Raw genomic sequence first — 17,441 nt, 5'->3', positions numbered from 1 at the left:
TGTTTTCTGCAAAGGGACAGGACGATCTGCAACGTATTGAGGGAGGATGGAGGGCCAGTAGTCGCGAGGATCTTGGCAACCTCCCTTCCTCAGTAAGCGCATGAAGATGTGGTCGTGCTGTGGTCTTCCAGCAATGAAACGACCCGGAAACACACAGCAGGGGCAACTAAAAGGGCTCGTAGAAGCATCTTCACGGCCTGGAGTGGCCTATGCCATCTCCAGACTTAACCAATAGAACTCTTTGGAGGGAGCTTAAAGTCCGTATTGCCCAGTGACAGCCCCGAAACCTGAAGGATCTGGAGAAGGTCTGTATGGAGGAGTGGGCCAAAATCCCTGCTGCAGTGTGTGCAAACCTGTTCAAGAACTACAGGAAACGTATGATCTCTGTAATTGCAAACAAAGGTTTCTGTACCAAATATTAAGTTCTGCTTTTCTGATGTATCAAATACTTATGTCATGCAATAAAATGCAAATTCATTACTTAAAAATGATACAATGTGATTTTCTGGATTTTTGTTTTAGATTCCGTCTCTCACAGTTGAAGTGTACCTATGATAAAAATGACAGACCTCTCCATGCTTTGTAAGTAGGAAAACCTGCAAAATCGGCAGTGTATCAAATACTTGTTCTCCCCACTGTATGTATTTTCGTTGTTATCTAAATAACTAATGCTAAAGTCACGTATCCAGGTAATCTCGCTGCAGAGCGCGCGCTCACTACAGGACATGAACTTGCGCGTATCTCGTGCACTAAATAATGCCAGGTAATAAGAATGTAAGGATTCGGTGCCTTTCAACCGCTGGGATTGGACTGCAGATGGTTCATTATGCATATATGAGCCATGCATTCACGCATCAAGTCCAAAACAGTAGGTTTAAAAAAACAACAAGGTCATTTTTAATCTTCCTGAACGCATCTTTAAAATACATTTTAAAAATAAAAAGTTTTCCATTATTGAGGAAAAATAAATAAGTCATTAGAAATAACAGCTATTCTTGATTACCAGAGAAAATACATGCAAATTGTTTTTGAATGGAGCCTTTGAACGTGGTCTGAGGGAGGCTATAATCAAACGTTGATTCAGTCTTTGCTGGGGGATAATTAGATCCCCCCTCCATATGGGCTGAGCCTGCCAGGGCAAGACAGACATACCGACGGGGGGGATCAGTCTGTGGAGGGAGCCAGGGATGGGTGCACTGATGGACACTTTAGGGCCATCTTTCAGATGGTGTGAAACAGTCCTGATTAGACATTTCAAATCCAGTCATCTGTCAATTCTAGTTGTTCCTGCCCATAATACACCGTACACATGCATGCCTTGTCTGGCAGCAGGTAATTGCATGTTCTACAGTTGCTCAGAGAGTTGTTATTAAAATGCTATAATGTAATTTATTTCTCTGCTCAATCATACCCATTGTCCCCCTTCTGTGAAGAGTAGTACATTTGGCCTCTCTTTGACAATGTCTTTCATTTCAATCCCTGCCACTGCATTGATGTTATTAACACACAGGATTAATATGTTTTAACAGACTACAAGTTAGGGATGAAAATTACATAGATAAATTGTTCTCAACATTTAGGCTAATTTAACATTTGATTCATGGATTCAACATTCAATGCAGTTGATTAATTTATCTGGTCACACAACTTACATCAAATCTTAACCTGGGTACAAATCTTAGACAAATACTGAGCGTATTGCTACTGCAGCAAAAGTATAAAGCAGGGTATTGAGTACATCCTGTACAAATGCAGCTAAACAATAATAATGTTGGCACTGGTAGCTATTCCGACAGACACCCTTCCCACCACCACCACTCCTCCAACAGACACCCTTCCCACCCCACTCCTCAAACAGGACACCTTCCACACACGCACTCTCAAGAAGCTCCACGACACCACTCCCTCCAACGAACCCTTCCACCCCACACTCTCAACAGACACCCTTCAAAGCTCACTCTCGCCGAACCTTCCACCAACTCCTCCTCACAGAACCTTCCCCCCACCACCTTCAAGAACCTTTCACCCCACCATCCTACTCCAAGAGACCCTTCCACACCCACCTCCTCCAACAGACACTTCCTTCTCACCAATCAACACGACACCCTTCCCCAACACCCTCTCCAAAGACACCCTTCCACCCACCAAGCTTCCAAAGACCCCCTTCCCACCACCACCACTCCTCCAACAGACACCCTTCCCACCACCACCACTCCAACAGACACCCTTCCCACCCCACACTAGGACCCCTAAAGAAGCCTCGCAGTCTCTGCCTCAGGTCTACAACTCATGATAAGCAGTGTTGGAGCCAGGGGAGGAAAAAGGGGAGAAGGGGACTTGTGTATAAATAGCTTCGGCAGTCGGTTGCATAGCAACTCATGCCATCTTGCTGAGGCGTTCCCGCCCCTAACACGCCCCTTGTCCTGAGTGTTTTGTTCAATTTTCCTCCCTCTACAGGGTCCGCAATACCCTGCAATACAGCTGTGTATCTGTCTGTTTTGTCTCTGGGTATCTGTCTGTTTTGTCTTCTGTGTATCTGTTTATGTCCGTCTCCCTTCTGTCCGTCTCTCCTTCTGTCTCCATCTTTCTGATTCCATACACCTCTGGCCCTCTCTCTATGTTGAGTTCCCTGGTGAGCCATCAGTACTGGGCACTGGAGTGGTAGACATTTTACAAATTCTGTCTGTCAGGAGGGAGGAGAAAATTCCCCTGGAGGTATAAATCAATCCCCCCATCAGTGCTCTGGCCCAGGTGCTAATGAGCCCACATTCCTTCAACAGAGGAGAGGGGGCGAAACAAAGTGAGAGCAAGAGGGGCAGGGGGAAGAGAGAAAGGAGAAGGGTGAGAGAAAGTGTCAGATAGAGAGCGTCAGAGAGAGAGAGGGTCAGACAGAAATACAAAGGACAGGGAGTATGATGTAATATAGTTAATCATCATGACACATCACTGACTCTGTTGCACCGGCTCTATGCACACTCACTGGACTTTACCCCCCCCCACTCACACATACTACACTGACATTCCAACAGACTACATACGCTCACACACACACATGCATTTTGACGCAAAACACACACACACTCTTCACATACGTTGCTGATACTCTGTTTGTTTATTATCTATCCTGATTGCCTAGTCACTTTTACCCCTACCTACATGTACATATTACCTCAATTACCTCGTACCCCTGCACATTGACTCGGTACTGGGACTCCTTGTATATTTATTTTTTATATTTATCCTTTATTTTACCAGGTAAGTTGACTGAGAACACATTCTCATTTGCAGCAACGACCTGGGGAATAGTTACAGGGGAGAGGAGTGGGATGAAAGAGCCAATTGTAAACTGGGGATTATTAGGTGACCTTGATGGTTTGAGGGCCAGATTGGGAATTTAGCCAGGACACCGGGGTTAACACCCCTACTCTTAAGATAAGTGCCATGGGATCTTTAATGACCTCAGAGAGTCAGGACACCCGTTTTACGTCCCATCCTAAAGACGGCACCCTACACAGGGCAGTGTCAATCACTGCCCTGGGGCATTGTCCCAATCACTGCCCTGGGGCATTGAGATATTTTTTTTTAGACCAGAGGAAAGAGTGCCTCCTACTGGCCCTCCAACACCACTTCCAGCAGCATCTAGTCTCCCATCCAGGGACTGACCAGGACCAACCCTGCTTAGCTTCAGAAGCAAGCCAGCAGTGGTATGCAGGGTGGTATGCTGCTGGCTAAATATAGTATAATAATATATAGTCTCGTTACTATTATTTTATTGTGTTACCATTTTAATTTTTCATACTTTTTAACTCTGCATTGTTGGGAAAGGGCTCGTAAGTAAGCATTTCACAGTAAAGTCTACACTTGTTGTATTCGGCTTCGGCGCATGTGACAATTAAATGTGATTTGAGTAGAAGACACAATCCTCATGAAACTGGATGCAACATTTTGCAGTATGGGGATCCTGAAGTAGCTGATGTATTGCTTTTGTTTACTTTGAATTGTTGGTCATTTCAATAGCTGGAGCCCTAATCGTATGGATGGTCGACAACTTGATAAGTCAGACTGTAAGCATATTCATTACAGCCACTCCACACTAGCCCCCCTCCCACCCTGCTTGACAGACTTCTCCACTGAAGCTATAGTTGAGGCAGTACTGCTTGCCAGCTAGGAGCAAGAAAAAGGCCATTCAGACACCCAGTATATCACCTGCCAAACACAACAGCGACTTCTGGTAACCACTTGGCATGGTTGTAGAGTAATCTCCACACAAAATTCCATGTTCTGGGCAACATTCTGTATGTGTGCGGTGTGCTTGCGTGTGAGTAAGTGAATGTTGTCATCGGAAAAAATGACAAATTGGAGCTGGTGTGTGTGGGTGCTGTCAGATCAGGAGCAATGAAAAGTATTTTCCCATCTTTTCATCAAGTCAGTGGTAATGAAGGAAAGGAGACAAGGAAAGAAAGCTATGGAGGAACATGAGGCGTGTTTACCTGGGGTAGATGCCGCTGACCATGTCCTGGGGCAGGAGGTCTGAGGCTGTGTGCTGGCTGGGACCAGCTGCCTTGGACATCAACAGGACCACCAGGCCCCTCATCTGAAGGTTGTTTCTGCTGTCATAGATGAAGCCCCTGAGAAGAGGGCTAGGCATCAATCAGACATTTGTTGCTGGGTAAGGGTTTATACATGTGGAGATATGCTCTTTTCATACACAGAAAATACATTTGAAAGAAGACAGAAAAATGAATTGTAGGTGAGAGGCATGCAGGCATGCCTTGGGCCACATCTTGAACTTGCCAAAATGTTCCATTTCATGTATGATATTTCATCTTTCCCACACATTTAAATAAAATGTCCTTCAGGAGTAAAAAAAAAATATATATACGTATTTTCATCATCCCAAAATCCATTATGACAAGCAGGGAATTGGCGTGCAATTGTGGGCTAAGTAAGCAGCCTCTTAACAATGACAAAGAAAATTCCCAGTAATTGTATGGAAATGAGAGGTGGTGTGACACTATATTAATGAGGTTGTGTGTAGCTTTCAACGCCTCTCTCCAGGGGCGCCCCAAAAATCCCTTTATTCCCTCGCATCAATGCTAAGCAAAGAAAATGGCTAATTGCTGCTTCATGGGGGTGACACATAGAGAAAGGTCAACACACTCATAGAGACAACTGCCTTTCAAAATCATAATTAATTCAACTGCATTGTCAAAGAAGTGGTGGAGGGCTTTATATTCAATGAGCATACCTTCAAGACATCAACTCAAGAGTTTAGAGTTTGATAAACATTTTCAGTAGCTGAATTGCCAGACAACCTTTTTTTTAATTGCTAGGGGAAAGTGTCAACCTGAGAGCACAGCTATGAAGGGAGGTGAGGGAAAAACAAAAAATGTTCTGTTTGTGAAAATTCATGTCATGGAATGCACCTTGGAATATTTCTCCATTGCTTGCATTTTTGTTGGTGGAACCCACCCTTTTGTAGTAAAATAAAAAATACATCTCAGAGTGTAGCTTTAAACAAGCAAGCTTAGACAAGAGACTAATGATTAATTAAAGACCGAACCATATTGATCAGCTGTGGCACAACACATTGTTTGCCAGCAGAACGGGGCCCCACACACATTTCAAGCAGAGCTGCAAGGCTCTAGTGGTGGGCTGGCCACTGTGAAGATAAAATAACTGTGGTCCCGAGGGAGCGGTTAGACAGAGAACATCTAATCCTGTCCCCAGGGAGCCCCCCGTGCCATGAATCACACTCTCGTTAGAGCCCTGAGTAGACACCGAGCACCACCCACTCCGCCTGCGCCCAGACACCAAGAGAAAGAGGCAAAGGAGAGGACGAAAGAGACAGACAGAGAATGAAGGGAAAGTGCGAGAGGCAGAGGAAGAAAGAGTAGGAGAAAGAGAGGCAGAGGAACAGAACAAGAGAAAAGGATGGGGAGAGAGGGAGAGATGGGCAGGGAGAGGGGAATAGAGATATATAAAAAGGGAAGATGGGAGATATGGTAAGTGCAATAGATAAGTACGGAAACTGACAGGTCTAATTTTATCTGTTAAATCCCTATCTCAGTGGAACCTAAGGAAAACCATCACATGAAACAAGTTGTCATCTGATACTTTCCTGTGTTCATAATTGTCACAAAAATAACAGCATGTAGCCTAGGTTAACCTCAACAAAATTCAGTACACTTTTGCCAGGTTTCTAAAATTTCTCCTACATCAAACCCAAAAATATTTATTGAGAGGTAAAAACTGACATTATGAGGCGTGAAATTACACAGAAATTCCTATAGCTTTCAATTGAAAGAACAGCAACCACACTAAAAATGTTCTCTGCCTGTGGCGAGACTGGCCAAGTCTGCAGCCTGAAGATGGCAGTTGATTAATATTTATGCCAGTCGCCACACCATGGCACATCAATCAATCATAACCACCTTCCTGCAAAGGGGTGGGGCCGGGATGAGTGCTGGGAAAGAGGGAGAGAGAAAGAGAGATGGGTCAATGTCATTTTAATGGGTAGCACCACTACTGCGCTCTCTGAATCTTATCTGTTGGTCAAGTACATAGACCTAGTACTGCACAGCTCTTAAAATGTATCACATGTAGTTAGACCATTTTTGGAGCAAAGCATCAATAACCATTTTCTTAATTGAGAACAGAATCACTTGAGGGTAGCAATTGGATTAACTCCTTAGTGTACAAAATAAGATTTGGCATCTACCTCTAAATATTTCCTGAACTCCTACATGTGACGACAAAAACGCAGTTGAAAACAATGGAAGCCACTTGCAGAGAAAAGTCAAACTGGGTCAAGGTCTTTCCCTGCAACAAAGTGAAAGTTCCTCTGTTCTGCAGTGCCACACTCTGTAACTCCAGACTTAGCTGAACTGAATTGTTTAAGAAAGGAAAAGGGAACACCAAGGTCAAATGTTTAGATGAGTTCATGTCACGCTGCCTACTCATGTTACACACTCATTTGGGGTTGAGCATTTAAATGAACAAAGCAGCTGTTTTTTATCTCAATATCAAATAATTTCTGGGTAACAATTAAATACCGTTGATTGTTTTCAACTAAAAAGATAAACAAAAATGGCTTCTTAGCAAAGAGAAATCTCTCAAGCAAGAATTTTGCTAGGACTGTCTGGGAGTGGTCTGAGTGGGGACGGGAAAACCGAAAACGATCTGTTATTGGCAGAGTGGTTTGGAAGTCTTTCTTATTGGTCTAATAACAAATTTACCCCCTGGTGATTTGCCACCTGTCTTTTCAAAAAGCTCTTACAAAGGGCATTATCATAATTTTCACAGTATTACTCCAACCTCAGTTTGGAAATATATACACAGAGTATACAAAACTTTAGAAACACCTTTCTAATATTGAGCTGCACCCCCTTTACCCCTCAGAACAGCCTTAATTCGTCGGGGCTGGACTCTACAAGGTGTCGAAAGTGTTCCACAGGGATGCTGGCCCATGTTGGCTCCAATGCTTCCCACAGTTGTGTCAAGTTGGCTGGATGTCCTTTGGGTAGTGGACCATTCTTGATACACACAGGAAAATGTTGAGTGTGGAAAAACCCAGCAGCGTTGAAGTTCTTGACACACTCAAACCGGTGCGCCTGGCACCTACTACCATACCCCATTCAAAGGCACTTATACCTTTTGTCTTCCCATTCACCCTCTAAATGGTACACACACAATTCATATCTCAATGAAATGGCTTAAAAATCCTTCTTTAACCTGTCTTCTCCACTTCATGTACACTAATTGAAGTGGATTTAACAGGTGACATCAATAAGGGATCATAGCTTTCACCTGGATTCACACTCATTGTATCAAACACAGGAAAATCAAGTTTTTGACAGCACTTGGCCCTAACACAATCTACACAGCACAGATTCCATGGAACTTATCATTGAAATTAGACACATTTTGAGTGTGTTTCTTTTGCTTCACCCTTTAGTAGGCTAGAACTCTGAAGGAAAATCACACTAATTGTATTATTTTGGTTTCCATTGCATCATCTGAAACAATCTCTTATTTTCTTATGTCAATCCTCCATTTGATTTAGTGTAGGCAGTTTTTTTCCAGGCTTTTCTTTTGCTTACATTTACTGGATGACTATTTGTCTGAGGTCACTCGTCTACACATCACTTTGTTGACAATACCAGTAGGCACTGCTCAAGGAGAGGAGACAATTGAATTGCCAATACAAGCCACAAGAGGGTAGACACTCTACCCAGCTCAGTCCTCTACAGCTTAAAAAAAACACAAGAGAAGACACCAGCATCTTTCTCAGGGAGCGGTACAAATCATGAAACAGCTTACAAAATAACAACAAATTAAAACTTGTCTGAGACATAAGGACGGTTAATTATGGGGCTTAAGCTGTGACAACCATCCAGTCATCACACTTGCTCTCAATAACAGCATCTTTGACAAAGCAACAACAAAAAAATCCCATGACAAACTGTTGCGCAGCTGCTCCTAAACCCTGCTTGAAATTCAGGTTGTAAAACTGCATTTGTAAAATGATTCCACACAATTGAAGGAGTAGAGAAATAAACATGGTAACAACATAAAACCAGGATCCCGCTCTTTTTTTTTTAAACAAAGGTCCATACTGCTTTCAAAGTATATTTGCCTAAATGTATTTTCCTGCAATTGCATTAAAGAGCCACTGAACACTCCAATTGGCACGTTTGTTTTTCTGTTGTACATTAGAAAAACTAGATTTCAGTCTTGGAGGTGTGTTTCCTGACCGATTCCGCGTTTGGTTAATGATGTTTGTCCCCCATGAAACACTGTTGATGCGGAATCCTATTTCACTTCACAAAATCTCCAGCATGAATCTACGATAAACATTTATTACAGGTTTCATGAGTTAAGTTTTTGCCATGGATGTTTAGTTTGGCAATTTTACATTTAACTAAGGTGTTTAGTGCAGTATTTCTCAAGTAAAAAAATGTGTGACATGTCTATTGTAAACAAAGTCTACTGGGCAGGTCGGTCTCATGGTCTATTGGATAGAGAGCAATTACCGCAGCTGTTCACCCCATGTTAGTGGGCTAATGTATATCGTCAAATCAAAACCCAACCTTCATTTACCTGTTGTGACGCACGGATATTCCAAACCCTTTTATACGAGACTGACTTTATGACCAACATGATCCTATTTACACTTCGTAGTACATGGTGACACTAGAATAACTGTTTCTGACTCATATCGATGCCACATAGGCCCTTTTCAAAGGGATTCGTTGCTTTTTAAAGGTAGTCGCGCTTTAAGAATTGTTGTGCATTGACTGCTTGTCAGAATACGTTTCCCTCCTATGGCTCTCGGAACTTGTATGTGCCTGGAGAGGAATATTTATCTCACATAGAACACACAACAACAACAAGCCGACTAGGTAAATAGGTAAACTACTCTACTATGGGGCTGTTTTAATAACAACATTCCATGGCAAATATAGTAGCACTGGAAAGTATCATCCTGAGTGATAAATTATAGGCTTTGAATGACTTTGCCAACACCTACAGTAGCCTACACACCACTGTCTGGGCTGAGCGCTACTGTGGTATGCATTATAGACTATTTAATTCCCTTCATCTGAACAACGGAGTGTCATCAACAATCATGCACCTCAGTTCAGTGCAACAGCGTAAAAGAGAAAATAAATATTTGAGAATAAATGTATTGGTTACTGTATAAGGCTGTCATCTTCAAGCCAACCCCCCTCTACACTGATCTTAAAAATGACCTCTCCAGAATCCATGACGGAGAACTTTAACCCTTGCACATAGCCTATAGTGTAGCCTGTACTGAGGGGCCAGAAACCCAGGGTTTTCCTCAGTAAATCAATTAATAGGATTGTGCACTCTAAATACAACCTAATTTGACCTACAGTAGGTGCACCCAATGTGGATGGGTCTATTTTCTTCTCACATTGCAAACTGAGGCATAGCCTGGTACCAGATCTGTTTGTGCCGTCATGTCAACTCCCATGGCAAGGAGTGTCATGATGGCACAAACAAACTGATACCCTGGTTAACTGCAGCATGGCTTGAGTCACTTAAAGGGAACTGAACTGGCCTGATGGCATATGGTGCCAGCTGCTATAAGCCTATGTGAAAAGAAAACAAGCCCTTTACTGTTCCTATATTTTGGGACATTGTTGTGGGGGTGACCTGGTCAGTCGAGGAGGCAGAAGTTGGTTGGATCAGCTTGATCAGAAGTTATGGTTGGGAAGATGGTCATTGACATCACAGTCATAACTGACAGAATCAAGTCTTCTAAAACCACAGATAGCCAACATAGTTACATTGTTTGTATATGATGAAATTGTGTATGTAAATACTTGCATTACAAACATGATGTAATATCATTTGCAATACTATATGTTTGTGTGTAAACCATACCTTGCAGTGCTGAGTAACGGGTGTTTTGTTCCAACCAGTTTCCTCACGTGCATTGCTACATTACTAAGTTCATCACTCAGCAAGCAGCGCAGGCTCATGAAGGAGGTCGGATAACCCACGATTTTCTCTGCATCCGAGACCACTTTATTCAAATTAGAAGGCGTTGCGTTGGAGAAAATACTTATGTTCCTCTGTCCACGGTTTAACAAACCGATGCACGAGAGTCGAAACCAAATTACTGTCATCTTTACAGCTGAAGGTTTTTAACTAATTCAAGTTGAAACAAGGGTAAAACAAACCCTTGAGTTTTCGATCAAAACTTAGCACAAGCTAGAATAAGTCGATTAAACAAATAAACTAAACGATGGTAGGCAATTAAATTAACTTACTAAATTAGATATCTAGCTAGCTGTCCATATTTACAATATATCATGTTAGCAACACCTGTAACGTTATGATGCGTGTCATCCTCGCTGGCGACAATGTCATATTAAATTAAGTACTTTACATTACGGCGCCACGTATGTCCTGAGTATAATGCTGGGTTATCATCCTACTTAATTTGATACTTATTCCCTTTGAGATATCCTATAAAGTATTGTAAATATTCCGCAACACACGACCCAAAAAGTTAAGCATTGACACAGGAGGCCGCCATCTTGACGAAACGCCCTACGGTATGTCGCAAAACGTTTACAACAGTACCTTATGCCCATAGAAATAGAATCTATGGATTCTATTTCCATGGTTGTGCCCCATTTATCAGCATTTGGAATCAGTTTTCAAATAGGCTACAAGTGAACGCTGTCTTGTGGTTAGTATCACCAAAAAGATTAGATGTGCATGTATTTTATAAAATTAGTTATGAAGTCCACTCTATAAAGATTTGGGTTGCCTGTGGATTTAAAATGGACAAAACATTGTTTAATTTTGATGAACTGTGAAGGATTCAACATTAATAGCGAAATAATGACAAAAATGAAAAGAAAAACATGCATTTTTGTATTTTCTGTCGATTTAGGATTGAATTGTTCTTCTCAAGTAGCGTCATTGACATCAAATCAAAGTTTATTTGTCACGTGCGCTGAATACAACAGGTGTAGTAGACCTTACAGTGAGATGCTTACTTACAGGCTCTAACCAATAGTGCAAAAAATGTAAAGAAATAAAAACTGTAAAAAGACAGGCTAGCGATATACAGTAGCGAGGCTATAAAAGTAGCAAGGCTACATACAGACACCAGTTAGTCAGGCTGATTGAGGTAGTATGTACATGTAGATATGGTTAACGTGACTATGCATATATGATGAACAGAGAGTAGCAGTAGCGTAAAAGAGGGGTTGGCGGGTGGTGGGTGGGACACAATGCAGATAGCCCAGTTAGCCAATGTGCAGGAGCACTGGTTGGTCGGCCCAATTGAGGTAGTATGTACATGAATGTATAGTTAATGTGACTATGCATATATGATAAACAGAGAGTAGCATCAGCGTAAAAAGAGGGGTTGGGGGGTGGCACACAATGCAAATAGTCCGGGTAGCCATTTGATTACCTGTTCAGGAGTCTTATGGCTTGGGGGTAAAAACTGTTGAGAAGCCTTTTTGTCCTAGACTTGGCACTCCGGTACCGCTTGCCATGCGGTAGTAGAGAGAACAGTCTATGACTGGGGTGGCTGGGGTCTTTGACAATTTTTAGGGCCTTCCTTTGACACCGCCTGGTGTAGAGATCCTGGATGGCAGGCAGCTTAGCCCCAGTGATGTACTGGGCAGTACGCACTACCCTCTGTAGTGCCTTGCGGTCAGAGGCTGAGCAATTGCTGTACCAGGCAGTGATGCAACCAGCCAGGATGCTCTAGATGTTGCAGCTGTAGAACCTTTTGAGGATCTCAGGACACATGCCAAATCTTTTTAGTTTCCTGAGGAGGAATAGACTTTGTCGTGGCCTCTTCACGACTGTCTTGGTGTGCTTGGACCATTCTATTTAGTTGTTGATGTGGACACCAAGGAACTTGAAGCTCTCTACCTGCTCCACTACAGCCCCGTGGATGAGAATGGGGGCGTGCTCGGTCCTCTTTTTCCTGTAGTCCACAATCATCTCCTTAGTCTTGGTTACGTTGAGGGATAGGTTGTTATTCTGGCACCACCCGGCCAGGTCTCTGACCTCCTCCCTATAGGCTGTCTCGTCGTTGTCGGTGATCAGACCTACACTGTTGTGTCGTCTGCAAACTTAATGATAGTGTTGGAGTCGTGCCTGGCCATGCAGTCGTGGGTGAACAGGGAGTACAGGAGGGGACTGAGCACYCACCCCTGGYGAGCTCCAGTKTTGAGGATCAGCYTGGCAGATGTGTTGRTACCTACCCTCACCACCTMGGGGRGGCRCGTCAGGAAGTCCAGGATCCAGTTGCAGAGGGAGGTGTTTAGTCCKAGGWTCCTTAGCTTAGTGATGAGCTTTGAGGGTWCTATGGTGTTGAACGCTGAGCTGTAGTCAATGAATAGCATTCTCACATAAGTGTTCCTTTTGTCCAGGTGGGAAAGGGCAGTGTGGAGTGCAATAGAGATTGCATCATCTGTGGATCTGTTTGGGCGGTATGCAAATTGGAGTGGGTCTCGGGTTTCTGGGATAATGGTGTTAATTTGAGCCATTACCAACCTTTCAAGGCACTTCATGGCTACGGACGTGAGTGCTACGGGTCTGTAGTCATTTAGGCAGGTTGCCTTTTTGTTCTTGGGCACAGGGACTATGGTGGTCTGCTTGAAACATGTTGGTATTACAGACTCAATCAGGGACATATTGAAAATGTCAGTGAAGACACCTGCCAGTTGGTCAGCACATGCCCGGAGCACACATCCTGGTAATCTGTCTGGCCCCACAGCCTTGTGTATGTTGACCTGTTTAAAGGTCTGACCCACGTCGGCTACGGAGAGCGTGATCACACTGTCGTCCGGAACAGCACTATGCTCTCATGCATGCCTCAYTGTTGCTTGCCTCGAAGCGAGCATAGAAGTGATTTAGCTCGTCTGGTAGGCTCGTGTCACTGGGCAGCTCGCAGCTGTGCTTCCCTTTGTAGTTTGTAATAGTTTGCAAGCCCTGCCACATAAGATGAACGTCGGAGCCGGTGTAGTATGATTCAATCTTAGCCCTGTATTGACGCTTTGCCTGTTTGATGGTTCGTCGCAGGGCATAGAAGGATTTCTTGTAAGCTTCCGGGTTAGAGTCCCTCTGGTTGCACATTTAACATGTTGATGGAAATTTGGTAGAACTGATTTGTTTCCCTGCATTAAAGTCTCTGGCCACTAGGACCGCCACCTCTGGGTGACTGGGTTCCTGTTTGCTTAATTCCTTATACAGCTGACTGAGTGTGGTCTTAGTGATGTGATTTTTGAGAAGTCATGTACAGTAGGCTTATCAAAGTTGACATGGTGCCACCATGTAGGCTAGAATTTGTGTAGTTTGGAGCAAAGTTGTTACATTTGTGTTTTGTGGCAGGTGTGGTGAAACTGATGATTTCTCTGATCTGATGGCTTCTACGGTTGTGGCTAGATGGTGTACAGCATTTTAGCTTTTTTTATTTACTTTTTTTAATTTAACTAGGCAAGTCAGTGAAGAACAAATTCTTGCTGTGTGGGAGATAGAATAATGGTCAAAGATAAAAGTTTTAAAAAATAGATTTTTTTAAAAGTCAAAATAAAACATAATAAAAAATACATTTGAATGACACTGAGGGGCAGTGTTTTTACAACTAATGCCGGTTTGCCTGAGGCTGATGCCATGCAGGTGTTTGTACACATGCATATACACACACTCTCATTCAAATAAACACATACAAGAACACACATATACATGTAATAGTGCCAGACATGCACACAAACATATACAGTTGACATTGCTGTTATGATTTTAGTTGTCCTTGATGTCCTTTGTTGTAAATTTATTTTTTTGTTTTATTATTTTTTTTGTATTGTTGTTTGCTGTTTTCTTCTGTTTTTTTCCTTTTTTCTCTTTAGTTCATTCTCTTGGTTGTTGGTGCATTGGGGGGTTCTTGGGGGTGGGGAATGGAATTAATTGTATTTTTTATTTTACTTCTTGGGGGGGGACTGTGGGAGGGGTCTTGAATAGTTGAGGGACAGCTATTGGGGAACTGTGGGGGGATCTTGGAGGGTTCGGGTTCACGTTTTTTGGCCTGGTGGTAGATCGGTCAACGTGCCCTTGAGCAGAGCATTGACACTGGATGCTTCTGTGTGTCGCTCTGAATGGGAATCTGTTGGATGACTGGTATGATGTAGTTGTTGAGTGGCTTCACTGCAAGTATATTGTATGTTTCAAATTTTCAATAATTCAATTATTATGAATTTATTTTAAATAACAAATTATTTTTTACAATGACGGCCTAACCCGGACAACGCTGGGCCAATTGTGCGCCACCCAATGGGACTCCCAATCACGGCCAGATGTGACACAACCTGGATTCAAACCAGAGACTGTAGTGACACCTCTTGCACTGAGATGCAGTGCCTTAGACCGCTGAACCACTTAGGAGCCCTAACTCTTTTTCTAACCTAATTCTCCTAACCAGCTATGTTAATTCTCCTAACCTGCTACTTGAATTATCCTAACACACCACGTTAATTGTCCTAACCTGCCAAGTCAGTATTCCATCTATCCACAACTGTAGACACCATCAGTTCTGAGAAATCATCAGTGTCACATATTCCATAATTTAGAATTTTTATTAGGATATTGAATTTAGATGTAATACTTTTGAAATTGCAATGCACAAATTGAATCATTGAATTCATAAATTTAACTTGTATTTAATTATTTGAAACAAAATCCAAAGAATATGTCACGTCCTGACCATAGAGAGCCCTTATTTTCTATGGTAGAGTAGGTCAGGGTGTGACTGGGGGGTTTTCTAGTTATTATTTTCTATGTGGGGTTCTAGTTTAGTTTTTCTATGTTGGTGTTTGGTATGACTCCCAATTAGAGGCAGCTGGCTATCGTTGTCTCTAATTGGGGATCATATTTAAGTAGTATTTTTTCCACCTGTGTTTTATGGGATATTGTTTTGAGTTAGTGCATGTTGCACCTCTGTTACGGTTTGTTGTTTGTTTCATTTATTCTTTGTTGTTTTTATGCGTTTTCAATTAAATAATATGTGAAAACCATATGACGCTGCAGCTTGGTCCGATATTTATTCCAACGAACGTGACAGAATATTGCATTCAGTTTTAAAATACAATTAAAATGTAATTAAATATTAAAATTCTATATTTATATATTCAGTTTCAATATGGTAGATATTGCATTCATTGTCTGTAAATCAATTTTACGAACTATAATTTCAAGTTTATCCAAGTTTCAAATATTCAACTTCTCAGATGCATTCAGATTCAGTTTTCAAATTCAGTTCTCCAAATTGAGGTTCTTAACCAGAGACAACATCCTGGTACTTTTCCAGCCAGGAAAGGTTGAGGATACAGATACAATCAAACGCTCTCTGTGGTAAACAAGCTTCTGGCTTCTTGCCATGGATCATCACTGGAGGCTTCGTGCCATGGATCATCACTGGAGGCTTCTTACCATGGATTATCACTGGAGGCTTCTTGCCAGGGATCATCACTGGAGGCTTCGTGCCATGGATCATCACTGGAGGCTTTGTGCCATGGATCAAAAGTTGCTCGTATAGCTGTGTAATTACACTAACATTGTGGTATAACCAATTGCAGATATCTGGAGGATCTGGTGGAGTGGAAAGAGCTGTGCTACATAACATTTTGTTTAGACTATTCTACAGTAAAAACAAGTTTAAAATGATTTTATTTCAGTTAAGGTAACATGTTACAAAGGAACAATACACTGCCAGCTGTGTGTGTGTGTGTGTGTGTGTGTGTGTGTGTGTGTGTGTGTGTGAGAGAGAGAGATTATTTCAAGAAAATTTATTTAGAACAAGGAGCTCCCCTTTTTGGGACTCCTCTGTGGATTGATGATGATGCTTCTCCTTTTCTTCATCTGCATTGAGGATAGTAAAAGAAATTCTAGCCTACTGGAGGAGAAGTCAGCCACCTTACAGTAGATACACCAAGTGGAAAGTCATGTAGCTAATATGTGAAATAGGAGGGCATTGGCCTCGTCTTACCATAGAAAGATCATGGTGAGCATGCAAGTGTGTTAGGACTTTGCCAGTGCTGTAACTGAGTTCTACCCAAACTCCTTGATTCTATCATACTGAAGAGCTCAATAACTTGACTGGGACCACCTCACCTGTCAGAGGCGTGCACAATTTATATTGTAAATCTGTAATGGCAACAGATAAGAAACACCTGTCCAGCAGTGGCAGACAGAATGGGGCACAAATACCTCCATGAAGTGGATTGTCGGATGTGGCAGGGCTTGCAAACTATCACAAATTACAAAGGGAAACCCAGCTGCGAGCTGCCGAGTGACGCGAGCCTGCAAAATGAGCTAAATGCCTTCTATGCTCACTTCGAGGCAAGCAACACTGAACCATGAATGAAAGCACCAGCTGTTCCGGACGACTGTGATCTCGCTCTCTCTCACCGATGTGAGTAAGACCTTTAAATAGGTTAATATTTACAAGGCCCCGGGCCAGATGGATTACCAGGAAGCGTACAAAGAGCATGCATTGACCAGGGGGCAAGTGTCTTCATTGACATTTTTAACCTCTCCCTGACCCAGTCTGTAATACCGACCTGTTTCAAGCAAACCACCATAGTAACATGTCTAAATGACTAGCACTCAAATCTCTAGCCATGAATTGCTTTTAAAGGCTGGTCATGGCTCACATCAACACCATCATCCCAGACACCCTGGACCCACTCCAATTTGCATACCGCCCCAACAGATCCACAGACAATGCAATCTCTATTGCACTCCACACTGCCCTCTCCCACCTAGACACCTGTGTGAGAATGCTCTTCATTGAATACAGCTCAGCGTTCAACACCAGAGGTGAGGTGAGGAGGGCCCAAAGTGAAAATGTTGGAAAATCGAGAGGAAATATTATGCATTCA

At 42.6% G+C, this 17,441-nt stretch overlaps 1 protein-coding gene across 2 annotated transcripts in view; it reads right to left on the bottom strand.

The window, feature by feature from the left end:
- Positions 1-11,091, bottom strand: part of LOC111963394 (all trans-polyprenyl-diphosphate synthase PDSS2) — a 24,715-nt gene extending 13,624 nt beyond the window's left edge. Inside the window, exons 1-2 of one of the 2 annotated variants that reach the window (XM_070443403.1) lie at positions 10,414-11,091; positions 4,491-4,640 (exon numbers count right to left, since the gene is read on the bottom strand). In XM_070443403.1, the coding sequence (XP_070299504.1) occupies positions 4,491-4,640; positions 10,414-10,658 (395 nt within the window). In that variant the 5' untranslated portion in view covers positions 10,659-11,091. The remainder of the gene's footprint in view (positions 1-4,490; positions 4,641-10,413) is intronic. The other variant, XM_023986811.1, reaches the window with a different exon arrangement.
- Positions 11,092-17,441: the final 6,350 nt, after the last annotated feature.

This window comes from Salvelinus sp. IW2-2015, linkage group LG4q.2, assembly GCF_002910315.2.
Source record: "Salvelinus sp. IW2-2015 linkage group LG4q.2, ASM291031v2, whole genome shotgun sequence".
NCBI classification, from domain to species: domain Eukaryota; kingdom Metazoa; phylum Chordata; class Actinopteri; order Salmoniformes; family Salmonidae; genus Salvelinus; species Salvelinus sp. IW2-2015.
Note: the sequence above shows the minus strand (reverse complement) of the source record. Positions and strands in the feature narration are given on the sequence as shown.